This window comes from Jatropha curcas, chromosome 10 (assembly GCF_041381405.1).
Source record: "Jatropha curcas cultivar XTBG-Jc1 chromosome 10, XTBG_Jcur_1.0, whole genome shotgun sequence".
Taxonomy (NCBI): Eukaryota; Viridiplantae; Streptophyta; class Magnoliopsida; order Malpighiales; family Euphorbiaceae; genus Jatropha; species Jatropha curcas.
Genome location: NC_143160.1, coordinates 9,010,742 through 9,025,441, shown reverse-complemented (window position 1 = coordinate 9,025,441; position 14,700 = coordinate 9,010,742). Strand labels below are relative to the sequence as shown.

At 34.1% G+C, this 14,700-nt stretch overlaps 2 protein-coding genes across 7 annotated transcripts; both read left to right on the top strand.

The window, feature by feature from the left end:
* Positions 1–212: 212 nt before the first annotated feature.
* On the top strand, positions 213–7,597 carry LOC105642060 (Aldolase-type TIM barrel family protein). Of its 6 annotated transcripts, XM_020682436.3 has the most exons (10): positions 354–372; positions 466–571; positions 1,660–1,746; positions 2,940–3,078; positions 3,253–3,361; positions 3,471–3,607; positions 4,912–5,048; positions 5,948–6,054; positions 6,257–6,384; positions 7,216–7,597. In XM_020682436.3, the coding sequence occupies exons 3-10, from the start codon at positions 1,725–1,727 to the stop codon at positions 7,307–7,309; spliced, it is 873 nt and encodes a 290-aa protein (XP_020538095.1). In that variant the 5' UTR covers positions 354–372; positions 466–571; positions 1,660–1,724; the 3' UTR covers positions 7,310–7,597. The 6 variants fall into 6 exon arrangements, 5 of the variants coding, with proteins under 5 accessions (XP_012082133.1, XP_012082135.1, XP_089582958.1 ...); XM_012226743.4 differs by lacking the exon at positions 1,660–1,746 and having other exon boundaries at positions 213–372; XR_016322930.1 differs by lacking the exons at positions 1,660–1,746; positions 6,257–6,384; positions 7,216–7,597 and adding an exon at positions 5,175–5,390 and having other exon boundaries at positions 213–372.
* A 3,287-nt stretch (positions 7,598–10,884) lies between these two features.
* Positions 10,885–14,362, top strand: LOC105642059 (leucine-rich repeat transmembrane protein kinase family protein). Its single transcript, XM_012226742.4, has 2 exons — positions 10,885–12,365; positions 13,572–14,362. The coding sequence occupies exons 1-2, from the start codon at positions 11,009–11,011 to the stop codon at positions 14,240–14,242; spliced, it is 2,028 nt and encodes a 675-aa protein (XP_012082132.1). The 5' UTR covers positions 10,885–11,008; the 3' UTR covers positions 14,243–14,362.
* Positions 14,363–14,700: the final 338 nt, after the last annotated feature.

Below are 14,700 nucleotides of genomic sequence, written 5' to 3'. Positions count from 1 at the left end.
CATAATATTTTATAATTTATTATAGTAAAATATTTCTAAAGCCAATTCAAAAACATTAATGGAGTTCTAGTTCTAGTGTAATTTTGAATTTTTTTTTCATTCATAATTTTCTTAACACAGCCCAATAGGAAAAGTAATTCAGTGAGTAATTGGGCCAGGCCCAACTGAACCCAACCCATCGTCATTGATACCCATCTTCTTCAGCAGTTAGATCTTTTCTTCTCCCCAACAGTAGTAACGGGGAAAAAAAAAAACAGAAAAGAAAAAGAAGCAACCACCAGGCGCCAGCCATCGCGCAACTGTTCTCATCTCCCTCTATCGACAAAGATGGAGTACGAGAATAAGCTGGTGCTGGCTCCCATGGTTCGAGTTGTGAGTACTAATAACAAAATCGACAAGTAATTCTTATTTTATGAAGCCCTTGGATAGTTACTAATTTGAATTATTGGTGTCGTTTTCTCGCAGGGGACGTTGCCGTTTAGGTTATTAGCTGCTGAATATGGTGCTGATATTACATATGGGGAGGAGATTATTGACCATAAGATGCTCAAATGTGAGCGGAAAGTTAATGGTACTGTTTTCGCCTTAATTTCTTTTATGGCTTTTACAATCAAACTGTTTTATTATAACCGCTACTAGAAATTTTGTTATGTTCAATGCTGTTTTTGGTCTAATTTTTAGAGCTAATTTTAGCCGAGTAAAATTTGTAGCATTGTTAAGGTTGATTTGCAAATTCTACGAAATTTGATTGGATTTAAGTATAAGTGTACAACCAATTCCACAGAATTGTAAATGAATTTTCATTTAGTTACAAATACATTGATATGTATGGATTTGCAAATGAATTTCAGAAAATTGCATGGAGTTCATTTATAACAAACAAGCTCTTAATGAATCAAGACATTTTGGGGTGTTTTGTGTATAATGGAGTTCGAGATTTGTCCTTTGGAAGTATAGATTTTTCATGTTATAATTGTAGCAGTTTGAAAACAACTAGCTGGTGGCTGCATTTGTTGTGAGGAATGCCTGCAGCTGCAATGGAATTAGTTGGGTTGCAGGCCTTCATACTTAGCTCAGGTTTGTATTATGTAATTCAAGTCTGTGATGCTTCGTAAGACAACCTAAGGAATCATATTCTGATATATAGGCACCAGTTTAACCTTTTGTATAGCTGCTCACTACATGGAAAAAGTGAATTAGTAGGCGGTTGTTAGGTATGGACTGTGGTGAACTATGATTTAGTGAAATTAACAGACTGACTGCTTTTGGTGCAAAATTATTTGATAATGCCATGGATATGTTTGTTTACCCAAATGCCCCATATTCATAAGGGAGCCAGAGTCTTTGATACCATTTTTCTGATCTGTGAAGATCTTTTCCTGTTCACTTGTCTCACTCGTCCTCTTCTTTGAGAAACTGATCCTATGTTATGGTGCTAAGTCCTGTTTGGAATGTTTGTATATTAAGCTGATAGCTGTAGATTGGTGATCCGATTGTGAAAAATGGGGCACTCCTATTGAAGTTTATACAAATAATTTATCATCAAAAGATTTTTGTTTGTAAATTGTCATAAAATTACACTTTGAAGTAGCTTAGTGTTGGCTCTTGCATATTGATTGAATTTAGTTGTACCATTTTCTCGGGAATATTGATGTTTAGGTCACCAGCTACATATGGTGCAAATATTACATTCAGGGAGGGGATCATTGATCTTGAACCATTGAATGCAAGCACACAGCTTAAATGGTAATTTCTGTTTCATGCTTAAGCTAAATGACAATTTTTTTGTGTTCTGTGCTTCTCACGTTCTGCAAATAGTATTTAGATTTAGCTTGAAATGAAAACCCTTTGCATGGTATTCACACTTGTATGGAATTTTAGAATATAAATATCTAAGTGCCATTACTAGGAAATTTGGCTGTGTGTACAAGTAACGGTGTTACCATAAAGAAAAAAAATAACTTACCTGAAAAAAGAAGTCAAAATTAGTGCCAAAGAGCATCTAATAGAGCTTGGAAAACTTGGATTCAACAAAAATATTTTAAAATTGTAATGGAATCTGAAAGGTAATTATCTGAAGTTAATTTGTTATACTCTTTACAAAAGGTCTTGGCAATGAAGATAAAGATCCATCTGACTTCGCTGTGATAAGGGAGTCGAATATTGAGAACTCAGTTCATGTGGTCTTTTTTAAAGTGATGATGAAAGACTTTCAGTGAAGGAGCATGAGATTAGAAATTAAAGAATGTTGTTATAAACTTTTCAGTAAAGGACCCATTGAAGTAGAGCAGATTTGCCAATGAACAGATCTGTGGGCATTAGTGTTTAGATATCAGGAATTTTGGGTAGAGAGTGAAATAAGAAAGGTTATGCAGTATGTGAATTGAGATATTATAGTGTGTATTGAGGTCCATGGACAAGAAGGTGCTGTTTTTGTTGGCTGGAAATGAGCAAGTTGCCTGCAGGAATTGCTGATGCCTTCAAAATTGAGGTTTTGAATTTATGCTTTGATTGATCAATCTGAAGACAAAAAGGTTGGAAATATAAAAACAGAATTACCAGTATCTTCCTTGTAAATATAAAAATACAAACAAAACTAGATCAGTTAGATCCAAATGACTACAAAGGAAATTTTCTTTTTAACTAAAAATGCCTTTTATTTGTTTGTTTAGGGTTCCTAATTTTAAATCTGGGTATCCGATTTGGATTCTTATTAACCAAGAAAGAAATGTAATTACTCTTTGTTTCTCTTGTCAAGTCTTTTTCATTAAAAGAAAAGAAAAAGAATTGAGATAGTTTTCTTTTCTGTATTGTGTCTTGCCTTCTTCTGTTGATGGAACTGGAAACAAACAATGCCTCTTACTTCATTGGGTTGTCTCCATATTGGTCCATTGCTTTTCTATGTGTCAATTCAGGGATACTCGTTTACTTTAATGCAGAATATATTGGGTGCACTGATTTTGTGGAGAAAGGAACAGAAAATGTGGTCTTTAGAACCTGCAATCAAGAAAGAAACCGGGTTGTATTCCAGATGGGCACTTCTGATGCTGTGAGGGCTCTAACTGCTGCTCAAATGGTGTAAGTTGCATGCTTAATTTCTAGTTCACTTTGGGTTCAGAGGGGAGTGGTAGTCAATTCTTTTGTTTATGATATGCGGATCTGAGTTAGTTTCATGATTAAATCCAAAAATTTTGTGCAAGGTTTTGGCTTGAATATAGAGTAAACGTTATTGACAATGTTTTCTTCGTTTAGATGTAAGGATGTTGCTGCAATAGATGTCAATATGGGTTGCCCCAAGTCATTTTCTATAAGTGGGGGCATGGGTGCTGCACTATTGAACAAACCGGAGCTCATTCACGATGTATGCAAAAAACATATTCTCAGAAAACTGCTGTCTTTTTTTTTTTTTTTTCCCTTACAGAATGTTCTCAGTTTATTCATTATTACTTTTGTACAATTCTTTTGCTTAGATTTTAACAACACTAAAGAGGAACTTGAACTCTCCAGTAACATGTAAAATTCGACTTCTGAAGTCTTCCCAAGATACAGTGGAACTGGCTAGGCGAATTGAAAAAACTGGTGTTTCTGCTCTTGCAGTTCATGGAAGGTCATATACAATTCACACCTTTTCTGTTTCGAATCTCAAATTTTGTTTATTTAACTGCATATTTTTTAGTTTGTGAGGATTCTTAATTGTGCTAGTCTATTATAAATCAGGCAATTTATGTAGTTTTTGTAGTAAGGACTTTGTGCTGATAATTATATGTTCATTGAAATATGAGATCCTAAATTAGTTTCATATCCTCTGACAAATGCATTTTTTTCCTTTAAAAAAAAATTAAGAGGAAGGTGGCGGTGGGGCACAGTTGTCAATGTCGAATTAAAAGGGGAAAAAGATCTTTTAGCCGAAAATTGGGGCTTCCAATGTTCGTGATGTGGTTAATAAAGAGCTTAAAGTGCTGGTATAGTTATGAGATAAACTGAACTAAATGCACTCAGAGCAATAGTTTCCAATCATAATAACTGTCAGAACCACTGTTGTAGTTGAAGAATTTGACTTAAGTCTAATAGATGCAACTAGCATATGAATATAAAATACGCAACTCAACTAAGCTTTACTTCCCAAACTGGTTATATGCTTCTGTCTTTTACTAGTCCACCTAATTTAGGGCTACATATTCAGAATCTGATCCATCCTTGTATTTCCAAACGTTCCAATTTAGCATCCTTATTTTCACTTAATTGATTCTGTATACACATTGTTTCTTCGCCATCACCAGCTGCCATAAATCATAGTCAAATCTCAATCCTGTATATTGCTATCATGTAACAGCCATAGTAGCCTTTAGCTATGCATGTACTCTTCTGTTAATTAACAGTAGTAAGGATAATACCACAGAAAATTCTTTACATGACAATTGTGTAACGCCTATTGTCTAAAACTCTGTCAGACTTGCAAGGATAGACTGATACATTAGGGAATTTGGTAAAAGTAGTACCCATAATGAGTTTTCACAGTGGATGAGGAAGCAAAACTTTCATCTTGGAATCATGGATGCTGAAGAAGAAGGGATAATGGAGGAGATGCTTGTAACTTGAAATTGTTTAAGTTTATCTAAGAACTTAATGGAGCAGGAAAGAATATAACATGGGATCATAATTTTAAACCTTATGACAAGGATATCTACGAAGCCTCCTGCAAAAGACTTGTAGTAGACATCTGCTGGAATCAATGAAACACTATAAAAAGGTGGTTATCTAAAAGCAGGAAAAGTGGGTGATTGATTGATGAGATTTAATGTTCTAAAGCATGAGAATGATAAACATACCATATTATATAGACTTTGATACATTGTTTCTCTTGAATTATCTGATAAGTAGTTGCTTCTTTTGTTGTTGTCTAATGTGTAGAAAAGTTGCAGATAGACCAAGGGATCCAGCTAAGTGGAGTGAGATTGCTGATGTTGTTTCAGCATTATCTATTCCAGTCATTGCAAATGGAGATGTCTTTGATTACAGTGATTTTGAGCGAATTAAAACAGCAACAGGTACCTAAATTTCCCCTGCAATTTGCTCCAATTTGTTCTCCTATTTTGTTAGTTTATGCTGTGACTACTAGTTTCCCTATTGGAACCTGTGCAATTGAGGGAAGGATTGTCTTCTGTTCCTCACAGGGTTGGGTGGATCGGGAGTATACTTTATTGGGATTCATCAATCCAGCTCCACGGGACCCAGATATATATGTTTATTTTTTGTATAATAATGTAACTCATGTTTATATTTATTGAGTAATGCATTAGTATTGTTGTATAATTAAAAAAGATTGCAACAAAAGCTCCTGCCTTTCTTCTGGGTTTCGGTGATCAAATCTGGTTTTGATAGTTGCCAATGTAAGTCACTTTTTTTCTTTATTTTTTGGGTCAAGGCAATTGGAAAATGACCAATTAAAAATGGAAAAAAACAGGTAGTGCTGGGTATTTTTATTGCCATTATGAGGGGACAGTGACTGGGACAGGGATTCACTTTTGAGGCAGGGATGAAGAATAACTCATTGCTCTATTGCCATGCCTGCATATAGTCACCAATATGCTTGCAATATCCAAATTGCTGTACAATTTAAAAAAGAAAATACAAAGAAAGACCATTAAGAGAATAACTTAAAAAGAAAAAAGTGGGCATCGAGAGACAGAAAAACAGGAAAAAAATTTGGATTCAAAAGATAATGATTTATTTTGGAATTTGAAATAAGCCAGACCCGTTCTACACTTTAACACTTGAGCTACAATATGATACGTTTTTTTCTTGTCAATTGGGCTTGAAAGTTGTTTCCTTACCTTTTCTGCATGCTTAATGATGCTTTCCAGTATTTGATGCAAATTTCATGTGCTACATGTACTTCAGTTTCAATTGATATTGATTTCTGGCAATTTTATTGGTTTTCTTCAAGGTGCCTCATCAGTGATGGTTGCAAGAGGTGCTCTTTGGAATGCCTCTATTTTCTCTCCTGAAGGCAAAGTGCATTATGAAGATGTGAAAAGAGAGTATGTTAGAAAGGTAGGTCGGTGCTTGTGACTTTCAAATGAACTGAGAATATTTATTTCTATTATTTCCTTTCTAAAACAAGTTGAGATTTCTTGCTTTGCATTCTTCGCATTTTTGTTGATATTGCTGTACTTTATGACACAATGGTTAAGTTTGGAATGAATGGGGAATTCTGTTCAGGTTAGCCTATAATTTTTTGCATCCTTGATTGCAGAGTATCTTATGGGACAATAATATTAAAAGTACTAAGCACACGTTGAAAGAAATGATTATGCATTATTCATGCCTTGAACTCCCAGAGGGGAAGGGTGTAATCAAGTCAGAAACTTTGGCAGATATAGCGTAAGTTTAATTTAGATTGTCGTCTTCTTCTAGTTTAAAAGATTTGATGAATTCAAGTACTAATAGTTGGCCACTGGGTGCTAAAAGTTCACATCTCATTAAATAGTAGTGCATGACAATTGCCAAATAATTTCTTTTCAGAAAACTGTGCAGAGGTTTGCAAGGCCTAATGATATAGGAGAAGCTTGTCCATTATTTTAGCATTTGCTTTCCTTGAAAATGCGTCAGATGTAGATTTGATATCTTTTTCTTCAAAATATGTATTTGCTGTCTTACCAGTTATGACTGTTGATTTTCCCCTCATATATGGATCAGTAGCTTCTCCTTTTTTTTCCATTTATCATATAGTAAGGAATATGCGTCAATTTTTCTTCTTGGTCTATTTTGAGACCCTTATTTTTTATTCAAATGAGAGTGACTATCAATGTTTGAATTCTTGACGTCCAGCACCACAAGGCAAGATACTTGACCAGTGGGCTAATAGGCCAATGGCATAACCTGCTTCTCTCGCTAAGTCCCATCTCCACACCTCTTTTTCATAAACGAGTTTCCTCTCAGAAATGACCATCGTTTTAAATACGGTTGATTAGAATTATCAATTACACGTCCTATTATTGGATGTGTTGTTCTTGTGCTTTAGTTCTGCCTTATAGCTAATTCTCTACTTCTTCATGTTCTACTTGATTGCCAATTTTTTTTTTTCTTTGGACTAATTAAGTGCTTGATTGAGCTTGTTGCATTGCTTTTAGCTGTATTGACAAAGAGTTTTGTCTTTTTTGTTTTTTCTACATGGCTCTTTCTTGAACTTATATTATCTACATTAACTTCCAGGAAACTTTATGGAGAGGAAAATTATTATCAGTTTGTCAATGACAATCGGTTTAGAGTCAAAGAAGCACAGAAGAAAAATTCTAGCACTAGATGAGTTTTACGTGAAAGGAAGATTGCCTACTGGTTCCTTGTACTTGTACACCCAATGCAGCCACTGGAATCTTGGAGTTGTATACTTTATACTGTTCAGTCTGTCACAAATGTGAAATGTTGACAGACCTGGACTATTATTGAGTTAGAAATTAGAAATTGACGTTACGACTATTTTGCGAAACCGAAAGTATTAGCATCTACTACCTTATTCAATTTTAGGAAATTACCTCTTGTATGCAAATGCAACATTGTATTAGGAGTTTATACAAATATGAAATTGATTTGTGCTCTTGCTGTGTGTTTTAGGGTTTCTGTCTGGTGTTTTATTTATTTTTCTTTTATCCTCAGTTTGCAATTTTCCAATTAGAAGGTTTAGAATTCAATTTTATCAATGTTATAAAGGAGGAGCAATACCTTGTAGTGAATTGACGATAGGTGTAGAAATTTTAAATAGAGATTTTGGAATCAAATAACTGTCGGGTACCAGACGCAAACAGACAGATTTTCAACTAGCTCCCAACTCCTAAATTAATCCCCACTATTTCGAGCAGCCAAACGTTAGCCTTTTAAGACAATGGAAATATTTTTCCTTCTCATTATTTTTTTTTATGTAAATCGCTGGTATCCGGACTCATTACGAGGGATTGCTTAATTCAGTTTATGGTTTAATCACAGTTAAACTTTCTTGTTGCCCCTTCCTATAGGTCCGTTTAGTAGGGATCAGATTTTGAATAAAATTAGTCTAGTTGGTAAAAATAATAATTTTTTTCTGAATAAATTAAGGACAATATTTCTGTATGTACTATGTTTATGTGAGAATATAATTTTAAGATTATAATAAAATTTAATTTCGATGCACTTAAGTTGGCATGAGAATATCCTCATTTCTAAAAAGAAAAATCATCAATAATTCAAAATAAATGATGTATGATCAAAAGAGAACTGAGTTTAATGGAACCAGAATTAAAATTAAGCTTTAATTTCTTTCAAAAAAAAATTGAGGGCATCATATATATATATATATATACATTGCAAATATTTTTTTAATGGGCAGATTGCAAATATTTTTAACTTTTGATAATTAAAAATTTTCTCCTACAAATTAAAATATGGCATTGAGTCTTCTGCAGTTTCTTATATTGCAAGTCAAATTACTTAAAACCGAATCAATTTAATTCAACTTTTTCAATTCGGTAATTTAGTTAATCAGTTCTGCATTTATAATTTTAAATAATCAAAGCAAAATCGCAAATCCCTAAATCAAATCTTACATTATTTGTATTTAAAATTTAGTCCTTTCGAATTCAAGATTCTAATTCGTCCTACTTTGATTTTCATTTATTCGTTATGGTTCTTTTCAGTTTCAGACATATACAATTTATAGTACAGAGTAAAAGTATATAGGGTCTGAAAACCCTAGTCCAAACCCCCACAGTCACAAGCGGAGAGAAGTGACAAGTTAGCTTATGTTCAAAGTTCAAACGACGAAAAAGCGTAAAGTAAAAAAGCTACTACAGCCTACAGGTAAGAACTTCGAGGAAGCAAAGACCAAAGACAAACCCTTTATTCCGGCACCCATTGAAGCACTTTTGCCTCCTAATCTCCATTATTACCCTTTCTTCTATTATTCATGCCTAAAAAATCATGGATTAGCTGCCAATCAAATTTGAACTAAGTGTTGCCTTTGTGCAATTACCAAAAACCCATGTTTTATTATATTATACACTCTTTTTTAATATATAATAAAATTAAAATGAGAGGCTAATAAACTATATATCACACCAAGAAAAAGCTATTTATATTTATTTTAAAGTTATTTTTTTTATAAACATTTTGAAATGAGTTGGATATGTGTTATAAGGGAACTTACCCCTAAAATCTAGGGATTATTTTTTTATGAGGCTTGCAAATACCCAACAACTATTATTATTATTATTATTATTATTATTATTATTATTATTATCCTCACATCTATAAGATATAAGACTAATTTTCTCTCTCAAAAAAAGTATAAGATTAATTTCATTTTAACCCTTTTTTATGATTTTTTTTTCTCTCTCAAAAAATTAAAAAGAGAAGTATAAGACTAATACGAGTTGAATCAAGCTAACTCTAATAAATGTTGGTATTTATATTTATTTTTGACACTAAAAGAAAAAGAACAAAATGAGTTGCTTTAATAAATAATTTTTTGTATAAGAAAAATTCCGACATGCGATATAAAAAAAGAATTTTGTAACTTTATAAGTGCAGTTTTGGTCTATTCATAATGTAAAAGAAAAAAAAAAAAGGGAAATAAAGGTATTGTTTGGTCATTTTCTATTTTTCTAAAAAAGGAAAAATTAAAATTAAAAATAAAATATTAAGATAGGTGAGGGGATAAATGGTAAAAAAGAAGTGAAAGGCATGCGTGTCAGAAAATCATACAAGTACGGAGTTTTATTCCTATTATAGACAAAATCAATGCTCTTTATTACCATTGCTTTTGCTTAACATACCATAACACGATACTGCACTCCCCTTTTCTACAAACATAATGTAATACAACTTCCTACATAGCATATTTTGTCTAAACCGATGGAATCAAATCGGTTTGATTCAATTTGATTTGCTTTTTAAAATATATGGTTTAATATAATTTTTATATAAAAAATTACAATTTATTTTCGGTTGAGTTTAATTTCATAAAAATCTAAATAATAAATCAAAAATATAAAAAATAGCTAAAAATAAATTAAATTGATTTGAATGGTGTAATTTTTATAGCTTATTCAATGTTGTTTAATTTTGATTTAGAAATTTTTTTTGGGAATCAAATTACAAATTAAAAAGTTTGGTGATTGAATCAAATTCAATAAATGCTTTGTGTTGGATTCTTTAAAAGCAGAAATACCCATGAAAAGTGGTAGAAAAATTTTGAAAAATTTGATTGAACATCTCTCATTAAGTGATATTGAATTCAGGCATGTTAATAAAAATACCAATCATTTTGCAAATTACCTAGTAAAAAAAGGTGTTGAAGTTGAAATATCTTTTTTTGGCTTGGATATAATAAGTAAAAAGAGAAAAGTCTCAAGTTCGAGTCCTATCCACTACATTTATTTTCACCAATTTGACTAATCAAGAAGAGAATTACTGTCACGATTTAAAATCATAGATCAAATCGATACTAAAATCTAAGTAAGTCTATATTAAGTCTAACTCACGTAAATTCAGTCCTTTAAATTTTTTACTTTTATCTGTGTTTTTAGACAAAAGGACTATTCAACGAAATAAAATCAAATCTGGAAAACAAAGTAGACAAAAATATAGGAACAATTTGAATAATTTTATAAAACCTCACGACGAAATAAATATTTTCCCTAATTTTGTACCAAAAACAAAAAAGGTTACACCATGGAATGTGTAGTCTATTCAGTTAAAATTAAAAAATAAATTCACAGTACATAAGTTGACGTTACATGCTTTTCACTTCACCCAGTTTGTTCTATCCACCTCAATCACAATTATTCATCATTTATTACCACAAAGCCCCTTCATTTTCTCATTAATTACGCCCTTTTTATCCTTCCTTCATTTCCTCCTACGAGTTACAACCCCACTAGTACCACCGCTCTCTATTCTTTAAGCTCACTCACAAGCTTAGCGCTCCTCCAACCCCTTCACCTTCTTCTTCTCTCTCTACCATTACAGATCAACAATGGGGAAACCCACTTGTCTAACCCTACATTTCACTTTTTTCTTCTTTTTTCTTTGTTTCTATCTTACCAGAGCTTCTACAACCCCAGATTTAGAACATCTAATGAAGTTCAAGGCCGAATCCGACATAGCCAACAAGCTTACCGATTGGAATAAGACTACTGACCCATGCACCTGGAATGGTGTTTTCTGCATCAAAAACAGAGTTTCGCGTCTTGTTCTTGAAAATCTTGATCTCCATGGCTCTTTTCAACCTCTAACATCTCTTACTCAGCTTCGAGTACTTAGTCTTAAAGGAAACGGCTTTTCAGGTCAGCTACCGGACCTATCTAACCTCACAGCTTTGAAACTTCTATTTCTATCTCACAATAACTTCTCCGGTAATTTCCCACTGTCTGTGGTATCTCTCTTTCGACTTTACCGTTTGGATCTATCTTACAATAACTTTTCTGGTAATATTCCGGACACACTCAACCGTTTGACCCACTTGTTGACTCTTCGACTTGAAGAGAACCGGTTTACCGGCTCCATTACCGGTTTAAATGTCCCTACTTTGCAGGATTTTAATGTTTCCGGTAACCAACTTTCGGGTCAAATACCCAGATCATTATCGGGTTTCCCTGCATCCTCTTTTGTTCAAAACTCTGGTCTTTGCGGATCCCCAATGCAGACCTGTAAAGATATTTTATCGGACCCGACAAAACCGGGATCCACCGGAGCTATTGCCTCTCCAGTTCTACCAGGAAGTAACCCAACGACCGTAGTATCATCATCTCCAAGCTCAATACCGCCGAACAAAGCAGCAGCCGCTGCAACCACCACCACCACCCACAACAAAACAGCCAAAATAAGCCCATTAGCACTAATCGCCATTATACTAGGCGACGTCTTAGTATTATCCATTGTCTCTCTTCTCCTCTACTGTTATTTCTGGAGAAACTACGCAGCCAAAATGCGAGACGGGAAGGGGTCGAAGCTTTTAGAAACGGAGAAAATCGTTTACTCTTCAAGCCCTTATCCAAACCAACCGGGTTTCGAGAGGGGTAAAATGGTCTTTTTCGAAGGGGTAAAGAGGTTCGAATTAGAAGATTTGCTAAGAGCGTCGGCAGAGATGTTAGGAAAAGGTGGGTTTGGAACGGCGTACAAAGCGGTTCTGGACGACGGAAATGTGGTGGCGGTAAAAAGACTAAAAGATGCAAATATAGGAGGGAAAAGAGAGTTTGAGCAGCAGATGGAAGTTCTTGGAAGATTGAGACATCCTAATTTGGTTAGCTTGAAAGCTTATTATTTTGCAAGAGAAGAAAAGCTTTTGGTCTATGATTACATGCCTAATTGTAGCTTGTTTTGGCTGCTCCACGGTACGTTTTTAAATTTAATTTATTTACTTCTAATTTTCTGTCTAGTTAGTAAAAAAACAAAAAAGAGATTTTCTTGCATTTTCTTAACAGCCAAACACATGCACAGTATAATAGTAATTGATTTATGTTCTTTTTAGCATCATTGATTATTTAGTTAAAGAACTTGCTTTAAAGATTCTAGACTAGAAAAAAGGGTGTAAATAATTTTGGGATCATGGCCTAGTGGGCGGGAGTGGTTTGCCGCCGGCGGGGTGCACATGTGGGACATGTATACACATCAGTAGGTAAGATTGGTGGGTCCGGCGAGAATTTTCTGAACTATTTTTGACTGAATTAGTATCATAGTTTTATTTTTTTTAGTAACATTATTGATTTGTCAATGAAATGTAGCTCCATTAAATTATTTTAATTAATTTTTCAGTTTAAATATATCATTTTTTTTTACATGAAAATATATCATTTTTAATTTGATAATAGTTGAGGGATTAAATAGTAATACTACTTAAGAGTAATTTTGATGAATAATAAGTAGAAAAAGTAATCGAAAGAGTTGCTGAGCTGGCTTACACCTGAGGCCTGGGGGAGAGAGGATGTGTTTGGCTCCAGGCTACTGTATATTGGAGATTGTAAGGGTCCACAGTTTTTGGTTTTGTCCATTTTGAACCAATTACAGAAAAAGGGACAGTTATGCTAGGTGACAGTAATCTGCAACTCAGTTACAATATTTGGGAATTGGGACACACTTCTTTAGATACACAAACATCCAACAGCTAATCCTGTTTTTATCGCCTTTTTCTTTTTGTTCTTTACCGTATTTTGGTCTCAACTCTTTTCCACCCAAAATATGCCACCAAAAAATTAAAGTGAGTTCCCCATGTCTTATTTATTAGGAAACTACTTTATAAAACTATGATAAAAAAATTAAAAAATATATATATTTTTGATATATATATATATATATATATATATATATATAATTAAATAAACTTTTTGAAAAATGAAAAGAAAAGAAAAAAAAAAGGCTACGGGCTCTTGGCTGGATGCGGCTCAGATTATATGGGCCGCACCATTATGGCTAAAGATGAGTCCAATTTTCAGATACACTGATGTTGATTTTTTGTCTTTCTGGAGTCCGCTGTCCAGTGTCAAACTAGTAATATTTCTGAAAATAGATGGCTTAATTTAGTTGTCCTAAAATTCCGACAGGTAACAGAGGACCAGGAAGAACTCCACTAGATTGGACCACAAGGCTGAAGATAGCAGCAGGAGCAGCCCGGGGGCTAGCTTTTATCCACAATTCATGCAAGTCACTTAAACTCACCCATGGTAACATCAAATCTACAAACATCCTCCTTGACAAATCCGGCAATGCACGTGTCTCCGACTTTGGCCTCTCTCTCTTTGCATCTCCAACCGCCTCCGCCCCAAGATCTAACGGCTACCGAGCTCCTGAATTATCACCCGACGGTCGGAAACCAACCCAGAAGTCCGACGTGTACTCTTTTGGAGTCCTGTTGTTGGAGTTGTTAACGGGGAAATGCCCTTCTATAGTTGACTGTGGTGGGACCGGAAGTGGATATGGTGGGGTCGTGGACTTGCCTAGGTGGGTCCAGTCTGTGGTGAGGGAAGAATGGACGGCCGAGGTGTTTGATTTGGAGCTAATGAGGTATAAGGACATTGAAGAGGAGATGGTGGCGTTGCTGCAAATTGCAATGACTTGTACATCTCCTCCGCCTGATCAACGGCCAAGGATGAACCACGTAGTGAAGATGATTGAGGACATACGTGGGGTCGAAGTGTCGCCGTGTCATGAGACCTTTGACTCGGTGTCGGATTCGCCTTGTATGTCGGAAGACACGTGTGGAGCTAGCCAGTGAAGACGTGGAGTTTATTTAATTATAAACTGTTGAGATTTGGTGTAAATGAAGGTGGGATTTACTGTTTCCTGCTTTATTATTTGATGAGATCTTTAACTTTAACCACAGTTTCTTTATTTATTTTCTCTCTTTTTTCTTTTTTTTTCTCTCTCTTTTTTTTTTTTTTTTGTTCTTAATGAGCAATTTTAGGTTTAAATGAAATGAAATGATATAGCCGTTGCTTGTAATTCCTTTTATCGCTGAATTAAAATATTGGCAGAGAATTTCTAAAGCTGGCGAATGACATCTGTTTCATAGTTGATGTTTTGCTTAAACATCACATCCACGGAATGGAATATTATGAAGTTTTACACTAAACCATTATGTCAAATTCAAATGAGTAGTATTTATAACAATTTATGTATAGAAATTGCAATGAATAAAATGATGAGAAAGAATTTAATTAAGAAGAGAAAGCT